Genomic DNA, 27,195 nt, shown 5'->3' with positions numbered 1-27,195 from the left:
ATCATCCAAGACTCCATCCAACCTGGCCTTGAACACTGCCAGGGATGGAGCATTCACAACTTCCTTGGGCAACCCATTCCAGTGCCTCATCACCTCCTTCAATCTGCTGGTCATGCTTCTTTTGATGCAGCCCAGTATACCAAGAGATATTTCTAGTATTGAAGAGACAAAACTTAAAATCATAGAATCATTTAGGTTGAAAAAGATCTTTAAGATCACAGAGTCCAACTGTTACCCTAGCATTACCACTATATACCATGTTTCTAACTGCTCCATCTACATGTCTTCTAAATCCCTCCAGGGATGGTGACTCAGGCACTCCCCTGGGCAGCCTGTTCCAAAGCTTGACAACCCTTTCAGTGAAGAAATTAAACCTACTATCCAATCTAAACCTAACCTGGAGCAACTTGAGGCCATTTTCTCTTGTCCTCTAGTTTGTTACTTGGAAGAAGAGACTGACACCCACCTTGGTACAGCCTCCTTTCAGGTAGCTGTAACGAGCAACAAGGTCTCCCCAGAGCCTCCTCTACGCCCAGTTGAACAACCCCAGTTCCCTCAGACATTCCTCATCAGACTTGTGCTCTAGACTCTTCACCAGCTTCGTTGCCCTTTTCTGGACCTGCTCCAGTATCTCAATGTCTTCTTGTAGTGAGGCCCCAAATTGAACACAGTATTCAAGGTGCTGCCTCACGAGTGCTGAGTACAGGGGGATGATCACTTCCCTAGTCCTGATTCCTATGCTATTTCTCATGCAAGGGTACTAGAGGTCTAGACTCAGTCCTCTTGGATTTCATGAAATATCTTATTTACTCTAACTGTAAAACAGGGAGGCTGATAATGGCACTAGTATTTATTTACTAGTAACAATAGTAAAGCATCATGTAAATTAACAAGTCAATGAAAAATATAGCTAGAACATATTAGTGGCTGCCCAGCAATTCTATCAACAGCCTGCAGTTAAAGATTCGTTGAGTATCACCAGCAGCATAATGAATTGTGGTCACTTCAGAGATACAGCAAGTTCTACCTCTGGCCAACACTACAATGAGTAGAACTTCACTCTCACAAACCACACAGACAACTAAAGGTATGGAGGAGTTAACCCTTCCACTAAACTACTCTTCATAAGATTTCAAATTACCACCAACACCTTGATAACATGAAGATATCCTCAAATGTATAATTAGGATATCTGTTAATATCTGCAAACATACTTTGTCATATTAATCTTATCTTTAGACATATATAGGCTATTGTTTGAATGGCTAAAATAATTCACTTTAGGGCAGTCTCCAAAACAATAATTTCAAGTCAGACAGCTAAAATCAAGGGAAAGAATTAGCTAATAAGGAGGTAATACAAAAGATCTAAAGTAGATATTGAAACTGGAAACCACAGACTATATATGAATGTATTTATTGAATAAAATGTACTGTTACAATATAAAAAAACATTTTTATGCTGTATCTCTGAGCAGAATAATAGCTGTTGCTGATAAAGTCTACTGATGCTGGATTGATACAGTGTGTTTTGGGTAAGAACAGCATGGAAAGAGAGCAGTGAAGTCTCTTTTGATAAGCAGAACTAAACAGTTTACTGCCTAAGATAAAAATAGGTTGCTAAAGGTCAAACACTAATGCAATAGCCAAAAGAAACAGTACCATACCATATACCTTTTAACCTTACTTCATAGAAGACTACCATGTGCTCTCAAAGATACAGAATAGACAAGGGTTATTCGTACAAACATATCCTGAAAAATAAGGCATTCCTCTCTTCATGCAGCCTTCCAGAACTTTTTTTTTTTGCCCCCCTAACAAAACAGTTCATGCTAATAAAGATCTGGCTGAACTACACTGTCTGGAAAGAGGATTAAATGAGGCAAAAAGATTTAATTACTTAGAATAGAGCAAGCCAAATTAAATAAAATAAAAAAGCCCAAACAAACCCACAATTAAAATGAATGACATTTTCTCATTTTGTTTAGAAATTCCAGTAGGGTTTTTGGGGAGGGGGTTGGTTTTGGGTTTTTTTTTGTTTTTTAAATCACATAAGGGTATAAACATTGCAAAATTTCTATTTTCAAATCAGTAGGTAGGACATTTTGCTATTTCAAGGATTAGTATCCACAAAGAATTGATTTACATGCTAAACAAAGGATTATTTCATTTATTTATTTCAGAGAACCATGGACTGTGTAGAATGAGAACAGTAACTGTTCCATTAAAAAAAAAAAGTTGCCTTCTGCAGGGCAAGTCAGTAGCTTACACTTTCACACACTTAATGAAGAAAATACGACTGACACTTTTCATTTGTTGGCTGCAATCCACCAGATCTTCGAACTATTGCTTAGTTTTAATATAGAATTGACTATTGACTCACTTCATCTTACATCAACTTAGTATTAACCTCTCTTTCACTTGTTCACATTTCCTCTTTATTCTCCTTAGTTCTCCATTGCTCAGCAAACTACACTGTGGACAAAGCCAAATCACTCCTCCTGCTTCAAAGACCCTGCAGTTGGGCAATATGTACATAATAAAGGAACCACCACCACCTCCGACTACCTTCACTTCTGCCACCACAATTTTATCCAAGTATTTCCCACTCCCTTGGTAAGGCTTCACTCAAACTCTCATATAACCTAGGTCTCTGAAAAATCAGAAATTCATTGAAAAATATCAATTGAATTATCTGAGCACCTCATGACATAAATGCATTGACATTTCATGCATTTCTATCAAACACGAGAACATAGACAAAAGGTCTGTTTCATAACTAAACAGAAACATCATTTAAAGAACAGAAACAAACACTGCCCACTGAATACATTATGTACATACAAGCACACCTTCCTTCAGAGCTTGAATATATACATAATACAGCAGCTTTAAGGAATACAGTAAAAAGTTGCTTGCTTACCAGTTACACATGCATGCTGAGCAATTTGTCTTGAAAGGAACTGCAAGGATACCTATGAAAGCTTGTATCCCTATATGCATAAAACCTCATCTGAGCCTAGACATTGAGTATTCATATTCAGTTAACATGCTAAATGAGCTTGCCTCTTTTAAAATCTTAGAGTTGATCCACAATAGACAAAAACAAGCTCAGCACTTCATCCCTAAGAGTCCTCTGCCTACCTTAACTCTTCAGTAATATGCACATATATTTAAGAATACTTAGTCTTACTGTACAGAAACAGTCAAACAGCAACAGACTGAAGAGAAACTGAAGCCTGAGATAAAGAAATAAGACATGAGCCATGTTACTATAAAGGCACACTAGACTCTGAAGTTATATCCAGTATATTTTTTAACAGAAGCTTTAGAAGTGATCGAATCCTGCTTTTCCTAAAATATCATTTTTGTGATAAATACGATTCAAAAAAGTGAACAGACTGGTCCATATGCAGCATAAAGAAAGAGGATTGCGCTGCAAAGCAGAGGTTACATTCTTAGAAGTCCCCAGTGTCGTATAGCACAGGTCTAAAGCAAGGAATTACCTTGCATTTTCACTGCACTGTCAGAAATACATACATGCAAAAATTATGTTTCTCTCATTAACAAAAAAATGTATCTGGGTCAATATAAATGAACAAGAGGGAATAATTTTTACAGTAGATGAGATACTTCTCTTCAGAATCACTGCTCTGGCTGCTTACTCTGACATGAGTAACACCTACACAAATTAAAAGGCTCCAGAGCCAACTCATGATAATGATACATGCTTTTCTTGGTAGCTAAAAGCCCATCCTACTTAAAATCGAAAGGAACACTCCTAAGACAGTTTCTTTGATAGCTTATCTGGGTCATAGGAGACCGTATAATTACTTTAAACTCAGGATTTTTTTGACCACCCCCATTCCCCAAACAATGGCTGACAAACGATGTAGAAAATTCACACACCAAGAATGCAAATTGTATTTAACTGTTTTTTTAAAAGTCAGTCTTATCAAATTACATATAAATTTGCAATTTTAGATTAATCACATCTGGATTAGGTATGTTAACAACTCAATACTACAACCATTTTACTGTAATTTACTAGTGTACAGATGATAATTGTCACATTTGGAATGCAGATGTAATTCCCCATCCAAAAGGAGACTGCAAGAATAACAAGGCCAATAATTTTGTTGTATGTATTATGAAACATTTGACTCTTATTAGAAGCACCAATCACTTATACATAGGCTTAAGAAACCAATAGCCTAAACCAAATCAAGGGTGAGTCAGAAAGCTCTCGAAAGCTCAGAGTTAAACATTTAGGTATCCTGTTACTAGAAAATCAAAGGGAAAAAAAGCATTAACTGACCTCAGTGAAACAGGAAACAGAATCTGAGAGTTTATCTTTCTTCTGATTTTAGGAAAAACATAGCTGCAAGAAAACATCCTTCAATAGCAACATAAGGAAAATCATACACTGACCTGTAGATATTCCAAAGAATAAATCTCAGCAAAAAACTATGAAACTATGAGAAGTATTTAAAAATTAATCAGAGTATTTTTGAGTTATGGCTAGACCTACTTGGGAAACAAGACTAAATTTCATTTAAAACTCATTTTTAAGAAATTATTCACATTGGTTTTATTTGTAGTTGATGAGAAACACAGTAAACTGAACCAAATGGACAACAGAACGATCAGCAGTGACCGACATGTTTATCAAATTCTTCACTAAGTGAATTCAGGTACTCGATGCAGGAACGCTGCATTTCCTGCCTTACCATTGTAGCTTCCTGCAGACGCCTCGAGGGCATCCAGAGGGGAAGACACCAAGCTGGAAGCACCTGACTGCTCCCTACTTGTTTCTGGCACCAGAAATAGCAACGAGTTTTCTTGCATGATGTAGTGTCTCCACCCTCCAGCCAGGGAGAAACTCCACTGCATTTGCCCATGGGCTTTATAGAGCTTCTCTGGAATTAATTCCCATCTCCACCCATGTTCCTCTTGATCCCCATCTCATTCTTTTCCCCACCCTCTTGGCTGCAGTTTCTGATCTTGGCACAAATCATCTTTTTTTTTTTCAACTGCAAATCCAGTCCCACCCTTGTTCATTGCTTCCCACACTCCTAATTCCCAACCCTACCTCTCCTGTCACCACAAATCCTTTCATCTCTTCCAGATTCCCTCCACCCTCAAATTCAGAGGTCATCTCATTCCTCAGCTAGACATAGTTCCATTCCGTGATCATTCCTCCGTGATGTCTAATGAGATGCAATCATATTATGGTCTTTCCACTACAACTTACACAGTTTCTGCTACTGCCTATTTTCATAATGCTTGCTAACAATCATCTTGGTTTATGCCCAAACTGAATTTAGTTGAAACCTGACAATAGAGTCAAAAGATGCACAGCACAGATACTGTCTGATTGCATAAGCTAGTTTCTCCAGGAAGCCATGTTAAAAAAAACAGTAATAAAATGGGCAAATTTCCAGTTGAAGATGCTCACTGAAAGGCTTGTGTCAGCATACCCTAATCTATTTCTGATTTTGTCTTTAAAAATGCTTATGCAGAGATTTTTTTATTTAGGTAGCACATGACCAAAAAAGTTAATACATAAATTATCTTCTATACTAAGATTGTGCTTGTGGAGTGTAATTATGGTCACGTAAGTACACACAGTACTCACAGAGGTACAGCATTTCATGCTGTAATGAAACCAAGTACTTAAGCTATCTGGGAAGCAGGAGAGGGGGAAAGATTGCTAGCAAGCCAATTAAACCATGGTGAAACAGTATCAAACCCATCTATTAAAGGTTGTGTCATTCACAGCAATACACAAAGTTCAACAGTTCAGAAAATTAATGTATAAACGGTCCCTCTCAAAAAGCTTAAGAAGCTGAAGAACCAGGAACAACATGACCCACTTGACTTTGTCGGTATTCAACTTCTGTGATTTTATAAGTCTGGATATAAGACTCTGTTAGTCTTTCAAAGTGAAAGTACCAAGGTAAGAGAGGCATACTATAACCTTTATCCTAAGGGGAATCTTGGCCCTTGCTTTTCTGCTGTATTTTGTGAAGCGTGCCATTGTGATATCCATACTAGTGTATGTCCAGACAACCACTGAGGACTGAAAGTCACATCATCAATGCAAATAAGAGTCAAACAAAACAGGAAAGTGATCCTTGTGGGTTGGTGACAAATGATCATGTGCATTAGTCATTTACACACCAAGATAAAAATCTAATGTTTTTATAATCTTAACTTAGAGAAGAAACACATGCATAAGCAACTTATGCAACAGAAGATTTTTTCCCATAGCAAGTTCTCAATTCTGATACCTTTTGGAACTAAAAGATTACGTTATATTTTAAAGGTCAGAGCAAATGAATATTTTCTATGTCAAGCTTTTAAGACACAAACCTATATAAATACTATGTGCACTCTAAATAAATTGAGCAAACCCCATATAACAGTCCTCTGTAAACTGTAGCTTTTTAATTTCAAATTATTTTCTTGCTTTCCAAATGCTACCCAATTAATGGCTGTCAAATCACTAACGTTCACAGAAAAGAAGCAGCTATTAAAACTAAGTGTAGTCTACCCATCTTAAAAGCATACTGAGTTTAATTTGCTAAGTGAAACAACTGCCAGAAGAAAGAAGACATCAGGCTAGGTACTGAGATACAGAATATAAACTTAAGAACCAGATGACAAATGCAACCTGTCACCAAAGCATCTTTGGTCACAGATGATCCCATACTTATATAAGAATCAGTGTTGCATACAAATCGGATTACAAATGGATTAGAGGATTAAACTACATGCACCAGCAAAACGACCATCTACAAAACTAGTTTCTGTTACAATAAGATCAACCCAACAGTCTGAAAAAGATACATGAAAAAACATAAAATCCATAAAATCATAGATTCACATTTCAGCAGATTTTCCCTACCTACAGGTTGTTGGTGTGATACTCTTCTGTCACTGTCTACTCCAACCTCCTTGAAAGCCCTTGTCAGTGCAGGAAAAATGGAAACCAGCTTCCATGCCAAACACCAAGTCCCTCCTGTCACCTACCTTCCTGACACTACATTTCATTTCTCACTTACCAGGGATTTTTGCATGTTCGTTCAGTTACCACCTTCCCATCATCACAAATGGTTTTATGAAATCTTTATGACACTGTTCTCTGTTTGCCCTACACACATCCTGTTCTAAGCACCACACGGATTCCTGTTTCATCTTTAAGTCTTTCAGAAGATCAACAGTCAGATAGTATTGGGAATACTGATAGAACTGATGTGAAATCAGTATTGGGGGGAATAGACAGTAGTCCTTTGAGCTAGGAGTATTTCTGAGGCAATTTAAATTTCTAGATCTAATTATTAGGTATATGGGACTGATCCTATTCTCATTCTGCTTCAGTCCAGGAAGCAGAAGGTTTCCCCAGTAGCAATGCTGAAACAGTACTCAAATTCAGAAGATATCTTGTTCAAGAGACAAGTTATAAGAAAGAAAAATACTTAAGTTAAAACTTTAAGCTTCAATGCATTGTGCCAACTAAGAGAATTTTATCTTCCAACCTTAAAATAGTTCAAAAATAAAATTGAACAACACTGCTAAAACCACCTCTCAAGTCCACCAATGCCATTCTGTTAAAGCAAGAATAAGCTGGAGACAGAGTTGAAGAGGTGGCTCTCTCTAGCCTCTAAATCAAATTCAAGTTATTAAAACCACCACTACCAAAACCCCACCAACAACAATAAAACCACACACGCAATAAGCCTCACTCCCACAGAAACTACTGCCTTTATCAAGACTCAGACAATTCACCATTTCTGGTTTTGTCCTTCAGCTTTCTCAGGAGGTTTGCCAGTTTGTCAGTTCTGCTTAACCTTCCAAGCATCTCAACTTCTGACAGCTTTTTCAGTAGGCAAATTCTCATAATTAGTTCCTAATTATATATCAAGGCCCACACATTTTTAGAGTTTCTTCTTTTCCTAACGCCTCTTTCAACCCTGTTGACATTCATCTTCTCTTGAAACTGATCTTTCTTCTTCCTAGCCTACTCAGTATTATAGTTTCCAAGTCTTCTTTCATCCTGTTGTTAAAGTTCTTCTGGTTTCTCATGACAGACCAAGAAATTCTAAATCAAACAATCACTGCTAGCTGTTGATTGAAAAAATTCTACTTAACAGACAGCTCCTTAGATCTTCACTTTATCTGATCAAGAAGTGGATTTTTGTCTTTCAGATCTGAATAGGTGGGCACTGAAACAGGTACACCCTTCTCTCTTATTTTCTTTGGTTTCAACTAAGTCCAGCAGTTTGATCAAGTACCTAACTACTAACCCTCTCTCATTTAAGTCTTCCAGAGATCTGCCATCAAATTATAATATCTATAAACAATCCCCTTGAGGACTGTCTCTAAGCAAACAGCCCTCTGAGATCTTGCAATCTGCAGCACTAGTTGATAACATAAATGAAGCACCACTACATTAAAAACTAGATTAATGGCTACATTTATCAAATGATTGAGTCCCCAGCATTCACAGACTTCAACAGAATGTGCTCAGCACAGGACTAAACTGTTTGCATTATAAAACATACAGCAAAATAAATTGTCAAACACAAAATCTTCCATAGATAGGCAGCGATAGAAATCTAAAGGTGAATTCTACATAATACACTCAAATCTCTCTAAGAAATACCCAACTGTTACTGGATACAAGCATACATTTCTGGTGTTAAGTTCTCTTAAAAATATTGCCCTACGAGCCCTATGAGCATTGCATACTAAATAACACTCACTTTTTATCAGCTTCCCAGTGAAAAAAGCTGCTGGCAAAAAGCTGAAATGTGGTAACACACTTCCTTATTAAACCATACCTTCAGGTGCTGAAGTAAAATAAGTTGTGCTGATTTTGCATATGCAGCAGTTTGTAATTATGAACACTGCAGTGCATAGCAAATAACCCATTAATGTCCATGGAAGGGGAAGAGAATATAGTTAAACAAATGGAAAGTGAAGGATTGCAACTTCTAAAGCATGGTGACCCAAATTTAAGAAAAGTAGCTAAAGTTTTCACATCCTTTTACAAATATCCTGCTTTAAATTAATGATTTTTGCAAGGAGAATCAATGATGGTGTGAAGATACCAACCAAAAGCTTCTATGTTCTCCATTTCATAAACATGAAAATGCAGATTTCTAACAGCTCAGCTTTGGAAAAATGAAAGATCCCAGCACAAAAAATACTTCAGACAAGTGTGAATTATAACAATGCAAATAAGCATAACAACTTCACCGATTTGATTTTGCAATGGTAAAAAATAAGGTCTAGAATCAATAAAGACTGTAGAAAAATCAGCAAGTCAGAATTAATATGGAAGACAAAGTGCTAAAGAATGTGTAAAAAGTAATAAATTACTTGTATATAAGGAGAGGGGTACTGATACAAGGAAACTAATAAACCACAAAAGGATCAAACAAGATCATAGGCAGATGATATCATTAAGTACAGGAATTGTCATCAATTTTTCTGAGAAGCCCAAGGCAAAATACCAAAACCTGAGACAAATGTTTTCCGGATTAGGAAAAAATAAATTAACACATTTAATTACATCTTACTTTTAAATAAAATAAACCTCCGCTCAGAGGAGGCATGATACATACTATGCTACCAACCAAATTAGGCTGACGATGACGATGAGTCCATCATTAAGCCCTTCCTACTGTGTATTAAGTACACAAGGTTTGAAGGAGAACAGAAAAGCTAGGAGGCAAGCAGAATCTATAGCTTCCCCATCTTCACTCTCATCTGGCCTGTTACTCTTGTCTGGTCTCCTCCTGTCAGAAACAAAGCATGCCTGACCTCATCCATAATCAGAAATAATCCTTTAATGTGTTTTCTAGCTACTGTTCCAGTTCCTTCAGCATCATTTAACTTACTTACCTCTTAACTCATATTTTAATGAGGGGATTTTTTTCTAACCTAGATAATTTTGCCAGAAACGAGCAACAGCACAAACAGACCAACAAGCTAACCTAAGGAACAGTAACCTGTTTCCCTGGAAACAGGTTAGCTGAAGTCAAAAGAAAAGGTACATCCAAGGCCAGCTTTGATGGCCTCCTTCATTCCTGCCTGGATTCCCATTAGTGCAGTTCATTCATTTACTTATTTTCCTACAACTGCTAAAACTTAAATGTTTAACCTAACATTAATATCCAGGATTTATAAAGCTAGCAATGGACACTGGAGGAGTTGGGAGCTGGGAGGAAGGCTTGCAGTATACTTCCATACATTACAGAAATTGTAACTATCATGACAGAAATGCCTGTATATTTCTTTATGGTCTGATATTAAACCCAAAAATTTTTAACTAAGTAAAATTTGTAAGTTGTCAGTCTTCTCTCCAAGCAGCACCTCCAGAGAACAAGAGTCCTATTAAAAAGCGTTAAATACGCACAAAGACAGTTTTTGCTATATAGATCTTACCAGAACAAGAGATCTGACAAAGCATAAGAACAAGAAGCATTTCTTCTGAAACTACACAGACTGAAACTGCTAAAACCTAACTGCTTTTCTTACTTAACTGCTACGCCAAAGATTTAAGTAATTTACCTAAAAAAGGAGTTAGACAGCAGATCTGGAAACAGAATCTGGACAGCCTGTTCACCCAGCCATACACCCGTTTTTCCTTCTTTCTCTGCACCATATCTGTGAAGTTTCAAATGTAAGCTTTAGAAAAATCTGTGATTTTCAGCATCTTCCACAAGAAGGCTGCCCAATTAGGGTTTACAGTTCATTAATACTACTGAGGCCTGATAACAAGTAATATTAATTTACAAAGTCAAGTAAACAAGCAATTAATGAAAAAGTTTAAGCACTTAAAAATACTACTCTTCTGAATATTTAAAAATATTGTTGAACTGAAAGCAACCAGTCAGTCAGTAATTCCATTAAGAAAAAAAGCCTTCATGAATGTATTAATTCCTACACTTCTTAGATGCCAGAGCTCTGCAGTAATAGACAAATTGAGGTCTGAGTGTCAAATCTCATTCAGAAACTTAAGAGGTTTAATTTTTCCAAAATCAGGGAAGGCACTTGGCTCATTTGGTAAAATTTGTCTTCAGAAAACAATAGATTTTCAGATGTAACCCATGTCACTTCAACTTGCATATGCAGCGTTTAAGAAATCGGACGCGTAATAATGGACTAATTAACACAGTGTTGCAGACTTGATGTCTAGACAAGATAAGACATTTCAAGAATCCCTGCTACTCACGCTCATAAAGGAACAACAAAGAGATAGCCTTTTGTGTAACACCGATGCTGAATTGCTCCAATTGTGAATTTAACACCAGGGACATATTTGTCATCACTTCCGAAAAAAACCACACTTCAGCACATTACATGCTCAAAGCATAAGCTGATCCTTAACCATATAAAACCAGAAACTAAACAACTCCAAAACAATATTTTAATGTATATTAAACACAAAAGTGCATGAAATTGTTACATCAGCAACCTATGAATATTCATTGACCTTGACACGCCAATACAAAGTTTCTGCTACACTATTTTCGAGTACCAAGGCCGATCTTTTAAACACCTATTTAATGGGCTTTGACCCCACCATGCTCAGTCAATATACAAAAAGGACAGAGGGAAAGGCATGTTCAAAGGCATAAGGAAACCCAAACAAACAGAAAGCTAATTACCTCACTATTTTTCTTTCTAAAACTCTCCGAAGTTTCTGATTACTTACACACAGAACAAAGGCCACATCATGGATCTAGACCCAACTTCCAGGGATATATTAAAGCATGAGACACACATTAATGCTGCAGAATTTTCATTCAATGCAAAGAGGCACAAAGATAGAAAAGAAGATGCACTGGGATGGCAGGGATCACTTTTCCCAGTACCTGCCTTGTGGAAGTGCCAGGAAAGATCTTGTTCTACCAACCACAAAGTGGCATAGCCAGAGGGTGCCAGGAACTCAACCATTCTCTGAGGGCAGCTACGACCAGGTGGATCTGGTCTCAATAGGCAAGTGAGGCCATCCAAAAGTTGGAGACCACAGCAAGGAACTAGGACACCGCAGTTCAAGATTAGAGACAGGAAACTGCCAAGAAGAGCAGGGAGTAGAAACCGTGTCCTTGGTGGAAAGCAAGCATGTTCTGGAGAACAGCATGCAGGACTGTGGTGGCAGCTGAGCTCAGAGACAGAGCAGTGAAACACTGAAAACAGGCTGTCCAGATAACAGTGGAGTCTCCCTCACTGGAAATATTCAGGACTCAACTTGACAGAGCCCTGAATGACCTGATCTATGGCCCCCTTTCACGAGAAGATTGGACCAGGTGAGGTCCCACCCAACCTGGATGTTTCCACGATACTGTCACCATGCCTGTCATTTCAAAGATGAGACCAGAGACTTCCAGGATCTGCGGTCCCAATTCAGCAATGCTCTCAAGCTCCCATGCATCTTCAACCATGTTCTTCCTTCCCAAGTAATATTGTCAGACTTCAAATTAAGCATATGCTTCTGAGTTTTTCTCGTTTGGGAGTCACACAGATAATTTTGGCCCTGTTCAAACAGTGTCTGGATTTTCCCAAGCCTTTATCCATGAGCACAACTTCTATTCTCCTCTCTTTATGTTAGTTTCAGTTAATATTTGCAAAGCAACTGCAGGCTCTCAAAAGACAGTCACTAATAGCAAACAGCAACTAGCACATGTTTGACAATATTTGTCCTGTCACAGTCAGCAAAGAACTTTGTTTCTTTTCAAATTACATGATTTTAAGTGAATGCTTGCAGTAAGTCTCCCATCAAACAAATAACATACAAATATTTTGTTGATGAGCTAGAGTGATTATTTACAATCACATTCCACTTAAAATTCTGAATTTGGCCAGTGGTTACTGTATTAGGGGGAAAGGGAACTTTACAAATCGTGATATGAACCATAAGTAAGATACAGAGATGGACTTATTTAAACAGAACAACCTCTATGAATATTTCATTCAATTGCTTAAGGGATTTATTTTTTTTTGCTGTTTTTTCTTACGAGAAATAACAGACTATATCAGAAGGTGCCCTCTCTCCTGCCCAGGACATCAGGATGCCTGTTTCTTTGCTGTACAGCAATGAATTTACTCATTGCATCACTTCACGTGTTCTGTCAGTACGGGTTTTTACCTGGAATAGTACCATGCTATGAAGCACGTGTTTGGAAAATTTTGTTCTTTTTCCTGGTTGAGCTTAAGAGATGGATATGGAGAAGACAAAGCAACGAGGGCTTTATCTGGAGTTTGGAACAGCAAGAATACCTGGGAATCAGGATGAGAATAAGGATGAACTGAAAAGCAAACATCAGTAGACCTGGTGTTTGCAAGTTTTTCAGAGAAAGCTGAAAAACTTGGGAGACAAAAACAGAAGAGGTCTGATGAGTCAAGCCTTCTAATCAAGCCTCACTTTCTCAAATGCTACCTGGACCCTCACCAGTGCTAAGACACATACCCAGTTTTTCCCACCCTGATTTATTTAGTTATTTTAAATACTTTAATAGCTGTCCAGTGAAGACTGAAAACCAATCTCCTGGGAATCTTGCTTTGCAGATGGATTGCAGCTTCACCATTTTTGCAGCTCAACTCTTTGCAGTATTTTATTAATCCAAAAAATTACATACCAGAACGAATACATTAAAACTACATATTCAGAAGCTATTTTAAACACCTGAAAAAAAGGCCATAGAACAAAAGATTTTTCTGCTGTTATTTAAGCCCTCAAGACAAATAATCAGAAACATATTATGAAAAAACTTTCATAAAAATGTATTCTATATTTCATTATCGAGTCAGTCTTCCTCTTCCTAAAGCGTATTATAGATTTTAAGATTTGAATGTTACATCTATAGAAACAATGCAGCATGACTAGTAATATTAAATTTGCATGTTAAAGACTAATTTTACTGTGCAAAAGTCAGAAACATACCTTCAGTTAAACAGCAGCATACCCAGTATAAATTATACTGAGAAGTTCATCCAAAGAATCTTCTATAAGCCATAGGACCATAGGATTATGTCTTAGGACCACAGGACTTCAGATTTAGTTTCCATTCCACTCTTTGCTCCCTCTCTCATTCCTTGTCAAAGGCAGAGGACCCAAGCCACACAGAATTCAACTAAATTTACTTTTAGATGCTGACAACTCAAAGTCAATGGAGCAGTGTATAAATTTCTCCAGAGAGACTGTTTCCATATACAGTATGAAGATTCACAGTACTTCACAATTATGAAAATCACCATAATTTTCAGAACTATCATAAATTTTCTGGGCTTTTTTTAATTGCTGAAGCATGAGTTACTTTTAAGCATTTATCTGAAAAACAGAAGTAATTTTACAGCCTAAAATGAGCTAAGTTCCTAAAAGTATTCTGTTTTACAGAACATAATCCAGATTTCTTTAGAGATAAGTGCAAACTCTACCAAACATAATAACATTAGATCATATTGAAAATGACATTTGGGTTTTATGCCCAAGTTTTCATCTGTTTTCACTACAAGCCTGTCCTTAGGACCTAGGGGAAACAAACCAATCAATCATGGATTCACCAGCATCAGGCTACATAATCACAATTGTTGTTTATATTAAATATGGTCCTAATCTTTATTTTTTTCAGTTTGTCATTTTTAAATAGTCCTAAGTTCATGCATCTGGCAGAGCTGATTTAGGCCATGTACAACCTGGTGATCAGACACATCAGGATAAACAAACTGCATCATGACTCTCCTAGTTACAGCATGCTCTGGTTAACTCCAATCCAGCCAGACCCAGCACAGAGGCAAAGCCATGCTCACCAGGAACATGGTTATGCAAAGTCAACATTAAAAATAGAAAAAAACAAACCAAATTGAGTAGAAAGTTGTTTTTCAAGTGTCAAGAAAAAAGGAAAAACAGTGCTACAGCACAGGAAGTGGGCTCACAGGCAACAGGACAAAGGCCACTAGACATAAGATGGAAAACAAAGACCTAGAATAAGCTTATCTCAGTCAAGACCAGAGACCTGCTTTCTTGAAGATGTTATTATGAGATAATCATGAGGGGGAAAAATGATCTATAATTCCCTTTTATCCACTCCAGGCATGCACTGAAAACACTGTAAATCACAGCAAATTTGAAGAAAGTCATTACTTTCTCCCACCCAAATTACAAACTTTAAACACAATTTCCAGAGTTGGGCATAACTGCATTTATGTCAGACAGATCAAGTCAGAAGAATCTCCAAACTCTCCATTTAAAGTAACAGAAATATGGAAAAAACCCACTTTGTTTATGACAAATGAACTTGAAGATAATTGTAGTTAAATTCCTTACTGTGAGGTGACATATTAAAGACTAATGCATGAGTAAATTTCCACTGAACCTCCTCAAAAACTCAATGTTACAAGAGGAATAGAAATCTTGTTTTGTATTAAATCAATCCCCAAGTACTCAACACAAAAGAGAAAAGAACACAGATTTTCAAGACCATATCCCTCCCTCATTGAGATATAAAACACTGTGGTCAAAGCAAAATTTAAAGGTTCTTAATCTTCAGAGAATGACAAAGGCACAGAGATTCAATGCTGTTTTTAAAAAAACAAACACAAAAATCTAACAAAACAAACCTTCCCCCAAAAAATCTCAATAAAAAAGACCAACCAAAAAACCCCAAAACCCAACAGGCAGCTTCTAGTATTCAATCCCAAACTGTATATATTTAAGAAAATTACAGTGTAAAAGTAATTTGTGATAATTTGGTCTCACATAAAGCCTTACTTTTTAATTACATTCGAAATTATTTGTATTATATGTGATTTTAAAACAATTATTCAAAAAAAGTAATTTTCTTGGCTTGCAAAACAGCAGGTGCTGCATGTAAGTTACAGAAAACTACCATGAATTCCCACATGCAGAAAAATGCCATGCTGCTTCAGAATTAAGTAGATGGAGATGTTACCATCACAGCCTCTCAAGAAATCAGATTACATTCATATTATGCTCCAAGAAGGAGGGAAAAAAAACCAAATCAACGTATTTCTAGCTGATCAAACCATTACACAGGTACTGTATCAGTGACAAAATGCCAAGAAGACTCACCTGTTCAATCTCCTTCGTCTTAGTTGCAATTGCTTTTGAGCGACCAAGAAGCTGACCATCCTCGTATAATTCTGTACTATCCGTTACATTTGTTTCTGCTTCCTCTGTTTGTTCGCTGTATAATGGAGCTGAAGATCCAGCCTTAAAAAAATACAACCAAAATAAAAACCTCAAAGTTTAAGAGCAAAACTAAACACCGAAATACAGTCATTCAGCTAGAGATGAGTTTGCTTATCAAGACTATTACTGAAGCATTATTGCTACAATCTAACATATACAGAAATATGGATTTTAAACATGTAGAAAACATGACATCATAAAAAAACCTCTGACTCAGTGTTAACTGCATAAAGACAATGATGTCAGATAACCTTTACCTGCCCTTCCACTGAGAAGGAACTTGTACATGTGATATTTAGAACACCAGCTAGCAAGAAAAATCCACCATCAAAGTGGTATTAGCTCTCTGGGAAAGGATAAAAGTAACAAAATCAAAGGTAAATAGGCATCAATGAAATCCAAACACTGTCAGAAATAACTCTTGCAGCACTCAGGACCACAGGTTTAATATCAAACAGACATAGATACCTATTGTAAAGGAAAAGCCAACAAATGCTTAGAGGATTCCTGATAAGATGGGAAATCTTATTGAAGTACCAGAATTATATAAGCTTCCCTCTAAAACAGAAATTAAGACAGTATCCCTGTCCAAAAGAGACTCCCACTCCAGGGAGTCTATATAGAAGATAGAAAAAGAGAAGAAATTACCACAGCCTATTGAAATCCAGTATTATGCAAGAGAATTCTAGAGTAGTAATTTTTTTTTAATCAGATTTGAGAATTGAAAAAGATGCATAAAAATATTTTCTCGATTCCAAAACAAAGAGGCACAGAATCCTAAGACTTAAACTAACATGAAAGAGAAAAGCGTTAGACCTAATGGAAAAAAGCTTATGTGGTCCTATGAGCATCTGTTCAAAACTTAGCAGCAATATAAACCATTAAGATTGCATCCCAAATCTTGTTATTGCAGCAAATCATGAAATGCCTGAGATTGAGTAAAGGCTGCTAAAAAGTTCAGTGCAATGCAAACTTCAACTATTAAGAACTATGTAAGATAAACTGGAAAAAGTTGCAATTCATACATGACAGCCTACTCATCAAGGTGAGAAGCATCTTTTCTTCTAGGACTCAGAATGAGATACGTCACTCCTTCATAAGCATTACAGCACACTTTCTGAGTCAATAAATCATCTCAGACTCTGCCATAACCAACTGCAACTGCTTCATTTTGAAACTTATTTTAGTTTGAATCTTTTTGCCAGTGCAATTTTCTCTCAGGCACAGAGGAAGCTTTAAACAACCCTTTTCCATATGGCCCACTCCGTTCTTTCTTCCCTTACATTACCTTCCCCTCACCAAGAACAGGAATGACTTTTCTCTTCACTGTTACTCTCCTGAACCTCTCAGAAATGTCCATGCATATGTTCTCCTCCATATGGTATTCATGTTTGGAACAGTTTGCTGCTTCTTTTTCCTCACTCCAGCCCCTCACGTTCCCTCCCCCCTACCCTTCCTTTTTTTAAAATTTATTTTTCCTGGAGGGAAACAGTTTATTTATCCGACTGGATCTTCCCATGCAGTATCAAGAAGCTGTTAGTGCATTCAGCTATGACATCAATGGACAGGACTTAAAAGTTCATATGAACATGGATCCAGTGAGCTTATTTCTGTAATCTAGCCTTAAGTTCCACAAGTGTGAAACACAAGGAGGAAATCTGATGCTTCCCAAGATGCTTTTGTTTTCCCTCAAATTATTTGCCAATAAATATAAAATACAAACACATTAATTATGAAGTTTAAGACATGTAACTTCGTAAAGTAGGTACTATTTTTCTTGTAAGAGTGCCTGAAGCAAAGTTAAAGTTGAAGATGAAATGATCACAGAATTAAAACAGACTGTTTTACAAAAAGACATTACATGACATTTGGTTTGTTTTAAATGACAAATACATCATCCACTAACATAGCAGAATCCATGACATCCTATCCAAGAACAACATAACAAAACAAAGACTGAGAAGGACTATAATCACAGTTCAATATAGAAAGGGGTAGAAGACAAGGAAGGGCAAGAACAGATGGGTATTAACCAGCGATTCATTAATGCTGATTATTGATAAAAGTTCTGGGGAAAAAATACCTACCCACTGCAGTACCAAAGCAAAAGCTTAATTTTTAATATAGAGGAGGAGTGCTTTCTGAAAAAGAATACATGACATGGCAGGCTGACATGACATGGAACTGAACTCAGTATACCAAAGGTTCTCTTCTAGTCTTATGTTTCATAGGTACAATTGTATTTTGACTCAGAAGTCCCTCACTAATTTTAAGAAGTTCAGTAAGCATAGAGATTTACACTAGTGCAAGAGTTCCTTGGAGAATCCCTGAAGAGCTGGAGCCTTATTTTGTCAGTTGTAACTCAACATGAATTCAAATTATACTAACAAAACCTGCTCTGTTTTTGTATACTTTTAAATAAATAAATCACAAGGCTTTAGTCTCCCTCTCATTCACTTTCAACAAACACTTAATAGCATATGCAAACAGATTCAGGGGTAAATTACAAAATGTGCCTTTCAGGAGAGTACAGAAGAACAAGAGGCTATTATAACAATTTAAAATAAATTAATTAATAGTCCTGTCTTACATCATACTCTATTTCAGGTACATTGCTTTCATCGGCCTTCTCTGACTTTTCAGCTGCCCACTTGCTTGCAGCTTCTGCAAGCTCCTTTTCCGATGGTCTGCTGCTCTTATCTGAGGCCTGTACAAAAACATTTTAGTGAAGGTTTAACATAAAATATATTTACACATGGAAAAACATCTTCCAAACTAATATAAACAGTTACTCAGATCTCCCAAACATTTAAAATAGGAAATAAGGAAGCTGAAGCTATTTCATTTGCTTCATACTTCTTCATACTTTCAGAATCAGTTTTATTAAATTCATTTGACAGAGATAGCAGAAAAATTATTTGAGACCAATTGAGTTTAAAGAGACATGGATCAAATGGACACTAAGAAGTCAGATACAAGTGTGGAGGGATCTAATAATTCAATGTGTTTTTCAGGCATGAAAGGTTGCAACTAATTTAAGCTATTAAAGACTGTGTAGGGTGTAAAACCTGAGCTAATTAGGGACAAAGTATTTTGCACATACTTTAAATGATCAGAGTTGCTTCCATTAAAATTCATTGGTTTTTATTTGGGGGGAACATTGATGATTTATAATAGAGTCAGTCACGGCTTTAAAGCCTTTTAATCTACCTTTTCAGACTGAAATACTCCTATAAATAATATTTAAAAATTGATTTCTCTCTAAGAATACAATTTGGCTTTTACTAACAGAGCAACAGACAATGACAAACACCCATGTACCAAAACCGGTTCAGGAACAGCCAGCTTTATAAACCTTGTTACCACTATGTCAGTATTTCCTTTGAATCGACAAAGATCCATCCAAGAATCTATACAACTCTAGTATTAAAACCTGCAACAGTATGATGGATATCTAAAAAAGATACAAAAATCCTACCGCCTGAAAAAAGTTGTCCCAATTTCCACCCAATGCCTGTTCCATCAAAGCAAACAGGTGGACAAAAAAACCAAACAAAAAACCCCAACACTCCCCCCTCTCATCATTAGTTCATTCTAAATTACATAAATGGCCAGCAGAAGCAAATCCTGTGAACTGTACTAAGACTGCTTCATCTTCAGACCTTTTATACTTACCTCAAGTAAAATATTACCCAAACAACTCTTTGTGCTGTAGTATGGCGTAAGTATATGATTCACAGAATCCTTCCAGGATTCAGTGTCATAAGGACACCACCTTTATCCGAATCCAGAAGAGAAACACAACACAATGTTCGAATAGAAATCTCTCTTTTCTATTATTGTAAACTACAGAATTATAACCAGCAAAGTCAGGAGGTGACAAAGTTCAATGTGCAGGGGAATGAAAAGGGTTCTTAAAAGAAAAGGGTAATATAATTCATAGAATAATTAGCCCAGCTCACCTTTCCAAACTACACCATTATTCTTAAACTAGTCTCACTAGAAACTATCTGCTGCCAAGGTTTTTCCCCCCAACATTCTTATTTCCCATAGTATGCCTTTTACCTTTAACCTTACTTATCTGTAGCTGCCAAAAAAATCTTGTACTGTGGTTCTATTATGAATCTCTCCCTTTCCTCAAATGTGGCTCTGGCCAATACTAACAAAAATAAAAGACTGGTATCTTTGCCACTGACAGTCAGCTTTGCATGAAATGAAGATAAATAAAATCTCACATGACCTACCATACTTCCACAGCCATAAGCAGAAACTAACCACTCTAGTATCTGCTAGAATGCAGCAAAAAATCCATTTAATTGAAACTCACTAAATTTAATTCTACAGGATGCATGTCAATAAATATGTATTAAAAAATCCTGAGTACATTTTATGTAATAAAGTAACGGTATTTACACAGGTACACAACAACTGAACAACAGCAACATACTTCTCAGAGAAAAACATCTGCAGCTACTTAAGCTGCAAACTTGTAAGAAATGAACAACCTGTATATCTCCTAAAACCCAACCAAAACTTCCCCCCATCTCAAAACACAGGTGTCTTTTTTTCTTTTTCTGTTACCTTATGCATAACATAAGACCAGCAAAAATCTGTCAGTTTTCTGCTGTCTTTGCTGGGAAGCTTTCCCTGTCTCACACATCTGCCTTTTGCTCTAATTATGTTGGATACAGCCTTCAAGGCTTGCAGTCCAGACAGCTATTAAAGAAAAACACAAAAGATTTCATGCCATAGTCAATTAAACAGGTGGTTAAGATCAGATAACACCAACATGTACTAATTCACATGCATGAATACGTAAAAAATTAATTATAAGACAGATAAGAATATCTTTTCAGATTTGCATATAGTTACTACAGTGAAAAGAGATATTGCTACAGAGGCATATACCTTTGTAAGTATTTCAAAGCTAAATTATAACTTGGAGCATTGAAAGTTATCTCCTTTAATCTATAAAATAAAGTATATAACTCATTTCTCAAGTCTAAGAAGATTGTAAGATTCTAGCCCTAGAGATGTTCATGTTTTCCTAAGACTACTTCTGTTGGTGTAACTGAACTACTAATGCAACTGAACTGGTTAGCGTAATTCAGCCATCATCCCAAAAATTTCCCCTGACAGGGGACAGTACATTACAGGCAGATTTGGGGACTTCAAGAGAAAAGCAATAAAAAGTCACTGAAGTACTTCCATTTCTGCAGCTGATGAATACCCAATAAATATTTATGTTGTCTGGGGAAATAACTGCCATCAAACAGAAAGTTTCATTTTGTGTAGCTTACATCAAGCGGATATTCACTGCAGCAGATATAGGCAAAGCGCTGGCAAAACCCCACAATATAGTATAGATCAGACCTGACTGACAAAGAAAGCAAAACATTTAAAGAATACTTCACAGTTCAAGCGCACACTGCACATTAATACAAGTGCAAGAGATTTTGCAATACCTCCTTGTTCTCAAAGGTTTGTATTAAGCAAGGATTTGGTATTAAGCTGCAGTATGCTGAGTCTGTAAACAAAATAGGTGAACTAATTATAAAGTTTATTTTATAATCCAAATCAGTGCAACCTGTGCGTAACAGCTTTTATCTTGCTTTCCCTATTTACATCACTGAAAATATATCGCTTGCCTCCCCCCTTAAGGACATTGGCAATTAGCTAATGCCTAGCACAGCAGTTCTAAAAGAGCTGCATAAGGGATAAGTACTTAGAATGACAGCACAACTCAAGCCCGTTTTTTTCCCCCACCTAATTATTTCCTTCAGTCTCATCTTCTCACAACAAAAAGTACCTTTCTTTCTTCTGACTTTTTTTTTGTTTAAGCATTCCACTGTTTTATTAAAAAGACCTCAAGAACCAGGCACCATGCTACTTAGAGCAAATGCTACTTTCTTTCAGGGGCTGGAGTAGATGGTCTCCAAAGGTCCCTTCCAACCCTAACGATTCTGTGATTCTCATAAGGACCTTACTACTTAGAACAATATAATGCATTGTTTCTTTATTTCTCAGTAAAGTATTACTCAACAATGTAGAGAAAATGGAAGTCTTCATTTTAACCTCAAATATAATTTACAGGCAAGCAGTCTGTGATGTGAAAATGTTTCTGCTGCCACAACAATCTTGAATGCTGATTGTTCAATAGTGTTTAATAGCCTGTCCGTTTAACTAATCAGCATGATCATGTAGTTGGTGCTCAGCCCACAGATTTTATGGGAAATTAAACAGCATCATTTAGAACATAAAATTGCATTTATCAAACTACCTTGCAATGTGGCTCCCTTTCCAAGTAAATGCTATCATTCTTGTCACATCCTCGAACAGCTCTGCTTCCAAGTCAATTCTGCTATTCACATTATCTTCCCAGTCAGTCAGACACCGCATTGTTTCCAAATCCAGTAACAGCTTAGGAATCACTGAATGATGAAGTTCAGTGCAAGTATAGCCTTGTCCAATTCATTTGTTGCTCCTAAAACTACTTCCCCATTTTTGTCCTTGCCATTCCTTTTTTAGCACATTGCAGACTTTGGAAAATGACAATTTTAAATACCTACAGAGACTTTCTCCTAAAATGAGACCGTGAATATAGTACAAAAAGGTTTGTCATAATTAGATAGATAACATTATCAACACCTTCCTGTTGCAAGGGAAACCTATCCTCTGCAGAGCAATTCAGGACGCTCCTTTCCTTAACAGCTACATACAGTATCTCCTTCCAACTGAGGAAAAAAAATCCAGAAACCATGGTGAGAAATATTTGAAAAGAAAATTCACCTTTGATGAGGGTACTGCTATGGAGCCTGAAGGTGATGCATCTCTTGATGTTTTCAGTGATTGACCTGATGCCCTCTCTTTACCTACAATTAAGAAAAAAATAACAACTGTGAAATTATATTAAAATGTATGTTGCAAATATAATTATTGGCTTAGAAAAATTGCAGTGAAAGTCGCTCAGGTCAGACATGAAATCTACACACTCCACCATCTGATAAATATTAAAACCACTTTCTTCTCTTTACAAAGAGAGAAGAGATACAGCTATATTATTTCATGTATTTAGAAAAACCCATTGTTCTTTTTTCAACATTAACTGAAAGGGTGTATCAATATGACTTGGCAAAATGATGCGGCTTTACTTTTTAATATTCCTGTAATAATATGTACAGGTGAAATATAAGACACCAGTCAATCACTCCAGGAAACCAGGCAGTGTAGGAACTGGTTTAGCAGGCCACAGTGTGGTGAAAAGCCCTGCCACGGGAAACAGTCCTGTATTGTACCAGCCACAGACTAGATGCAATTTTGTATTATCAGTGGTTTTCTTGTAAGAGTTAAAATTGGAAAAATGACAATTCAAATTCACTGTGCTAATCAGAGTCTGCGCCTAGCCTTGCCACAGACTGGTTGCAAGCAGCCTGCAGCAGCAGAACTGGCTGCAGCGTGAACCACTAGTTTTCAACCTGTGATTCATGGATTACGTCAAAGGGATCTGCAAAAGGTAAACACATAAAGCACATACGCTGTCAGTAGGCCTAAATTAACTAGACTATTCACACTTACTGGGAAATGACTGACTGTTCACAAATAGAGAACAATGCAGACTTCCCTTGGCTTCCATCAAATTAGTATCAATACAATTAAGAATGGGATAAAAAGTCTATCAAATACTTAAAAAATAATTGGGATATAATTTATAATACATATATTAATATTACATATTATATAAATATAAATTATTTTAATAGAACTATGAACAAATATGGCTTTAATTTAGTGAGTCAAAGAAATAAAGAGCAAACACAGCATCTCCAAAAAAGCTGAGATATTTTCCTTTTTACTCAATGACATAAAACATGACTGCATCATGCTGTGTATTTAAAAATACCACTACCTACACAAAACACGTAATGGGAAGTCCATGCAAAATATGCATGCTTTTAACAATAGGAAATGTTTAAAAGGTATTTGAGGAGTTGGTCTACTCTTTCCCTGCATTTTCACACTATATGGATAGCATAGACTTAATACAAAACATTAGGAAAACCCTGAAATTTTATATGGTTTCTAAAAACATTTTTTCCTGTTCCTGATAATTATCATCTGCATATCTACAACACTTCTACAAATTTAGCTGAATATCTTATTTTTCTTTTCCTTTCCTACACTTTGAGGAATTCGCATTCACTGAGTATTGCTCCAAAGTGTTAAAAGAATTGCAGTGATGAGCTAGAAGGATAATTTGTATTCTACAATGAGTGAAATGATTCCTCAGTATTTAAACAATGTTAACTAAACTCCACAAGATCTCTTTTGGCAGTAAGTGCTACATAATGGTCCAGTGTGCCACTCTGGAAACTCACAATATGCCTATCAGTGAATAAAAAAATATCTAATTAAACTTTTAAAAAGCTGTCAAAATGAACAGTAGGTTTGTATAGTTCACTAGAAAGCATTTGCAGAAACGGAAATCAAATCAGATTAATTTACATAAACTGTGCAAAAAGCAGTGGCTAAGATTGTAGTATACTGAAAAAAAAAGCAATTTTGCCCTTTTTTTTTTTTTTCTAATTATTTAAATAGGAAAACCTTAAATATTTTCAAAACAGATGATTCATTAGGCTTCAAGGAAAGACTAACAGCCAAGCTTTTAAAAGGCAGAACATACACAGTACAGACTTTACTATGTTTCACATTTCTTTGAGGAAAGCAAGATTTGAGAGAATCTGACAAGGAGATGAAATTGTTAAAAAACCCTCAAGCCCCTAATATTACAGGTCTAAGAACATTTTCAGAAAATGTAACAAGTGGCAGTATATGTACTTTAATCTCTCTTATTTTTCAATCCCCTTTTTCCCCTGGCTGCAAGAAGAAAAGTCTTCATTTGCTATAGATGACAGCAAAGTTTCTTGTAAGGGAATTCAACAAAGCACATAAAGAAGGAACAGAAGCAGTTGAGGCTAAACAGAAAATAACGTAAGATACCAGAAAAAGCTGTGCTTCTCAAACTCCTACAGTCAGTCTAGAGCTGGTACTGAAACAACACCTACAATCTCCCACATGAAATACATAAGGGAACAGAGACTACAGTGAAACAACCAAAAAGCAGACAACACAACTGGTACAAAATGTCTAGTTTTCTCATTGTAAATACAGCATGTAAAGAAAAAGGGCTTATACAGTGAGTTGCAGTTTCACCTCACTAACCAGTTCTCATCATTAATCCAGCATTACCTTGCTGAGAAGAAGTATTTCTTTTATGTAAAGATGACATATTTCTGCTATGCTGGGACTGGTGGAAAGGATAGGATTTGCTTCTTTCAGGAGAGTAGCTCCTGCTGCTGACACTAGAGCCAGATCTGCTGTGTGGAGAATCCCTTCGGCTCCCTGGTGATTCCCTGAAGAGAGGAGAGTCCCTCTTATGAGGGGATCGCTCTCTCATGTAATGAGACGGATACAGGCTTTTTCTTCTGAAGCCATCTCTGACATCCCTTTGAAGACAACAGAAAAATAAGTGTTACTTGGTTATCCTTCCCATGTTTGTGGAACAGCACTAGATAATACAATTGCAACATTTTATGTCTGGTAAATACTAATAGGTTAGCTGTCATCTGCAGAACATGTCTGAAATCTTCGGTGTTGTTAGAGTATTAGGCAGTGAATGAAAAACAAGTAGGAAAATAGAAAAAATTTGTATATGTATGTAATTATTTTCAGATTTCATTTACCTGCTTCATTGCTAGAAGCTAATTCCTTTCTATTTGTCAATAATACAGCTAAAATGTAAGAGAAAAAGACATTCAAGAAATTGGGACTTTCACATTTTATTTCTTCAGATTCACTCAATTTCACCTGGAAATTAAACCTTTATTTACTATAACTAAAAATGCATGTGCAACTATTGCTCACACTCTTTGGCTGGTTTTTTCAACTCTATTTTTCTCTTACCCTTATTTTCAAGGGACTATGATTTAACAGAGCTTGCTATGGGAAATATCATTGAGGGATTTCAGTTTATATCCAGCAAGGACAAAAAGAAAACTGCAGAATATCTATCCTCATGCCTATGTATCCACCCAAGTTCAAACCTTGAATGAAAATACAAAAATTTACACCTACAAAAGAGTCTATGTCTTTCACAATACACAATACTCATTTTGAACTTTACTGTAAAATGCCACAGACTCATTCAGTTATTATGTGAAACCCAACTGATTTAAAACCATAATCTAGTCAACACCAAAACTTTCTACTACATGTATATATTGGTACTCCAGACCATACCTCAAATGTCCCAGTTACCTGCAAATTATATTAATTTACATATATATGTAAAGGTCAGAAAAACAGCATAAAATTGAACTTTTCCTAAAGAAATCTCAAAGCTAACATGCAAGCAAACACCTACTGAATCTAGATTTGTGACATTTGCCTTGGTCGGAAGACACATTGCCAAGAGAAGCAAGTAATTCTCAGCTTTTCCACAGCATTGCTAAACAAAAATAAAGACTTCATGGCACTTATATAGTAAGCCAGAATGTATCTTATTTCACTGCCTTTCTCTCCTATTTCTCACCATAGTCCAAAATTTTAAATAAGGGAATGCCTCACAAAGATGAGCAAAGATCTGGTGGTCTCATTTAGCACAATGTAGCTATAGCTAATTTTATGTTGGTGGAGAAAAGGAAAAAAGCCCTCTAGTGTACAATTCCCATAGCATGTTGCAGGCCCACATTTATGACACGTAACAAAGAACTCTAGTATGCCAAAAGTGTTTTGTACTACTGAAACTACACAGGTAGCACCACAGTGATACAGACACTATTACACTGATGTGTTTTATACAGTGCTGATTTACTTTTTGCATGGAAAGCACAACTGCTTGAAACAAGGCCAGGTTTTACAGCTAAACAGTTATTTCACTGTTAACAGACCACAGGCTTTTACCCGTATCTTACA

The 27,195-nt window shown here is 36.4% G+C and overlaps 1 protein-coding gene across 5 annotated transcripts in view; it reads right to left on the bottom strand.

Moving 5' to 3' along the window:
- Positions 1-27,195, bottom strand: part of PPHLN1 (periphilin 1) — a 73,410-nt gene that overhangs the window by 17,017 nt on the left and 29,198 nt on the right. For all 5 annotated transcript variants that reach the window (XM_030478245.1, XM_030478247.1, XM_030478244.1 and 2 more), the window contains exons 6-9: positions 25,471-25,727; positions 23,014-23,096; positions 18,815-18,931; positions 16,105-16,245 (exon numbers count right to left, since the gene is read on the bottom strand). In XM_030478245.1, coding sequence (XP_030334105.1) covers positions 16,105-16,245; positions 18,815-18,931; positions 23,014-23,096; positions 25,471-25,727 — 598 coding nt within the window. The remainder of the gene's footprint in view (positions 1-16,104; positions 16,246-18,814; positions 18,932-23,013; positions 23,097-25,470; positions 25,728-27,195) is intronic.

The sequence above is a fragment of the Strigops habroptila genome, chromosome 3 (genome assembly GCF_004027225.2).
Source record: "Strigops habroptila isolate Jane chromosome 3, bStrHab1.2.pri, whole genome shotgun sequence".
Lineage (NCBI taxonomy): Eukaryota > Metazoa > Chordata > Aves > Psittaciformes > Psittacidae > Strigops > Strigops habroptila.
The sequence above is the reverse complement of the archived record's forward strand: the minus strand, read 5'-3'. Positions and strand labels throughout refer to the sequence as shown.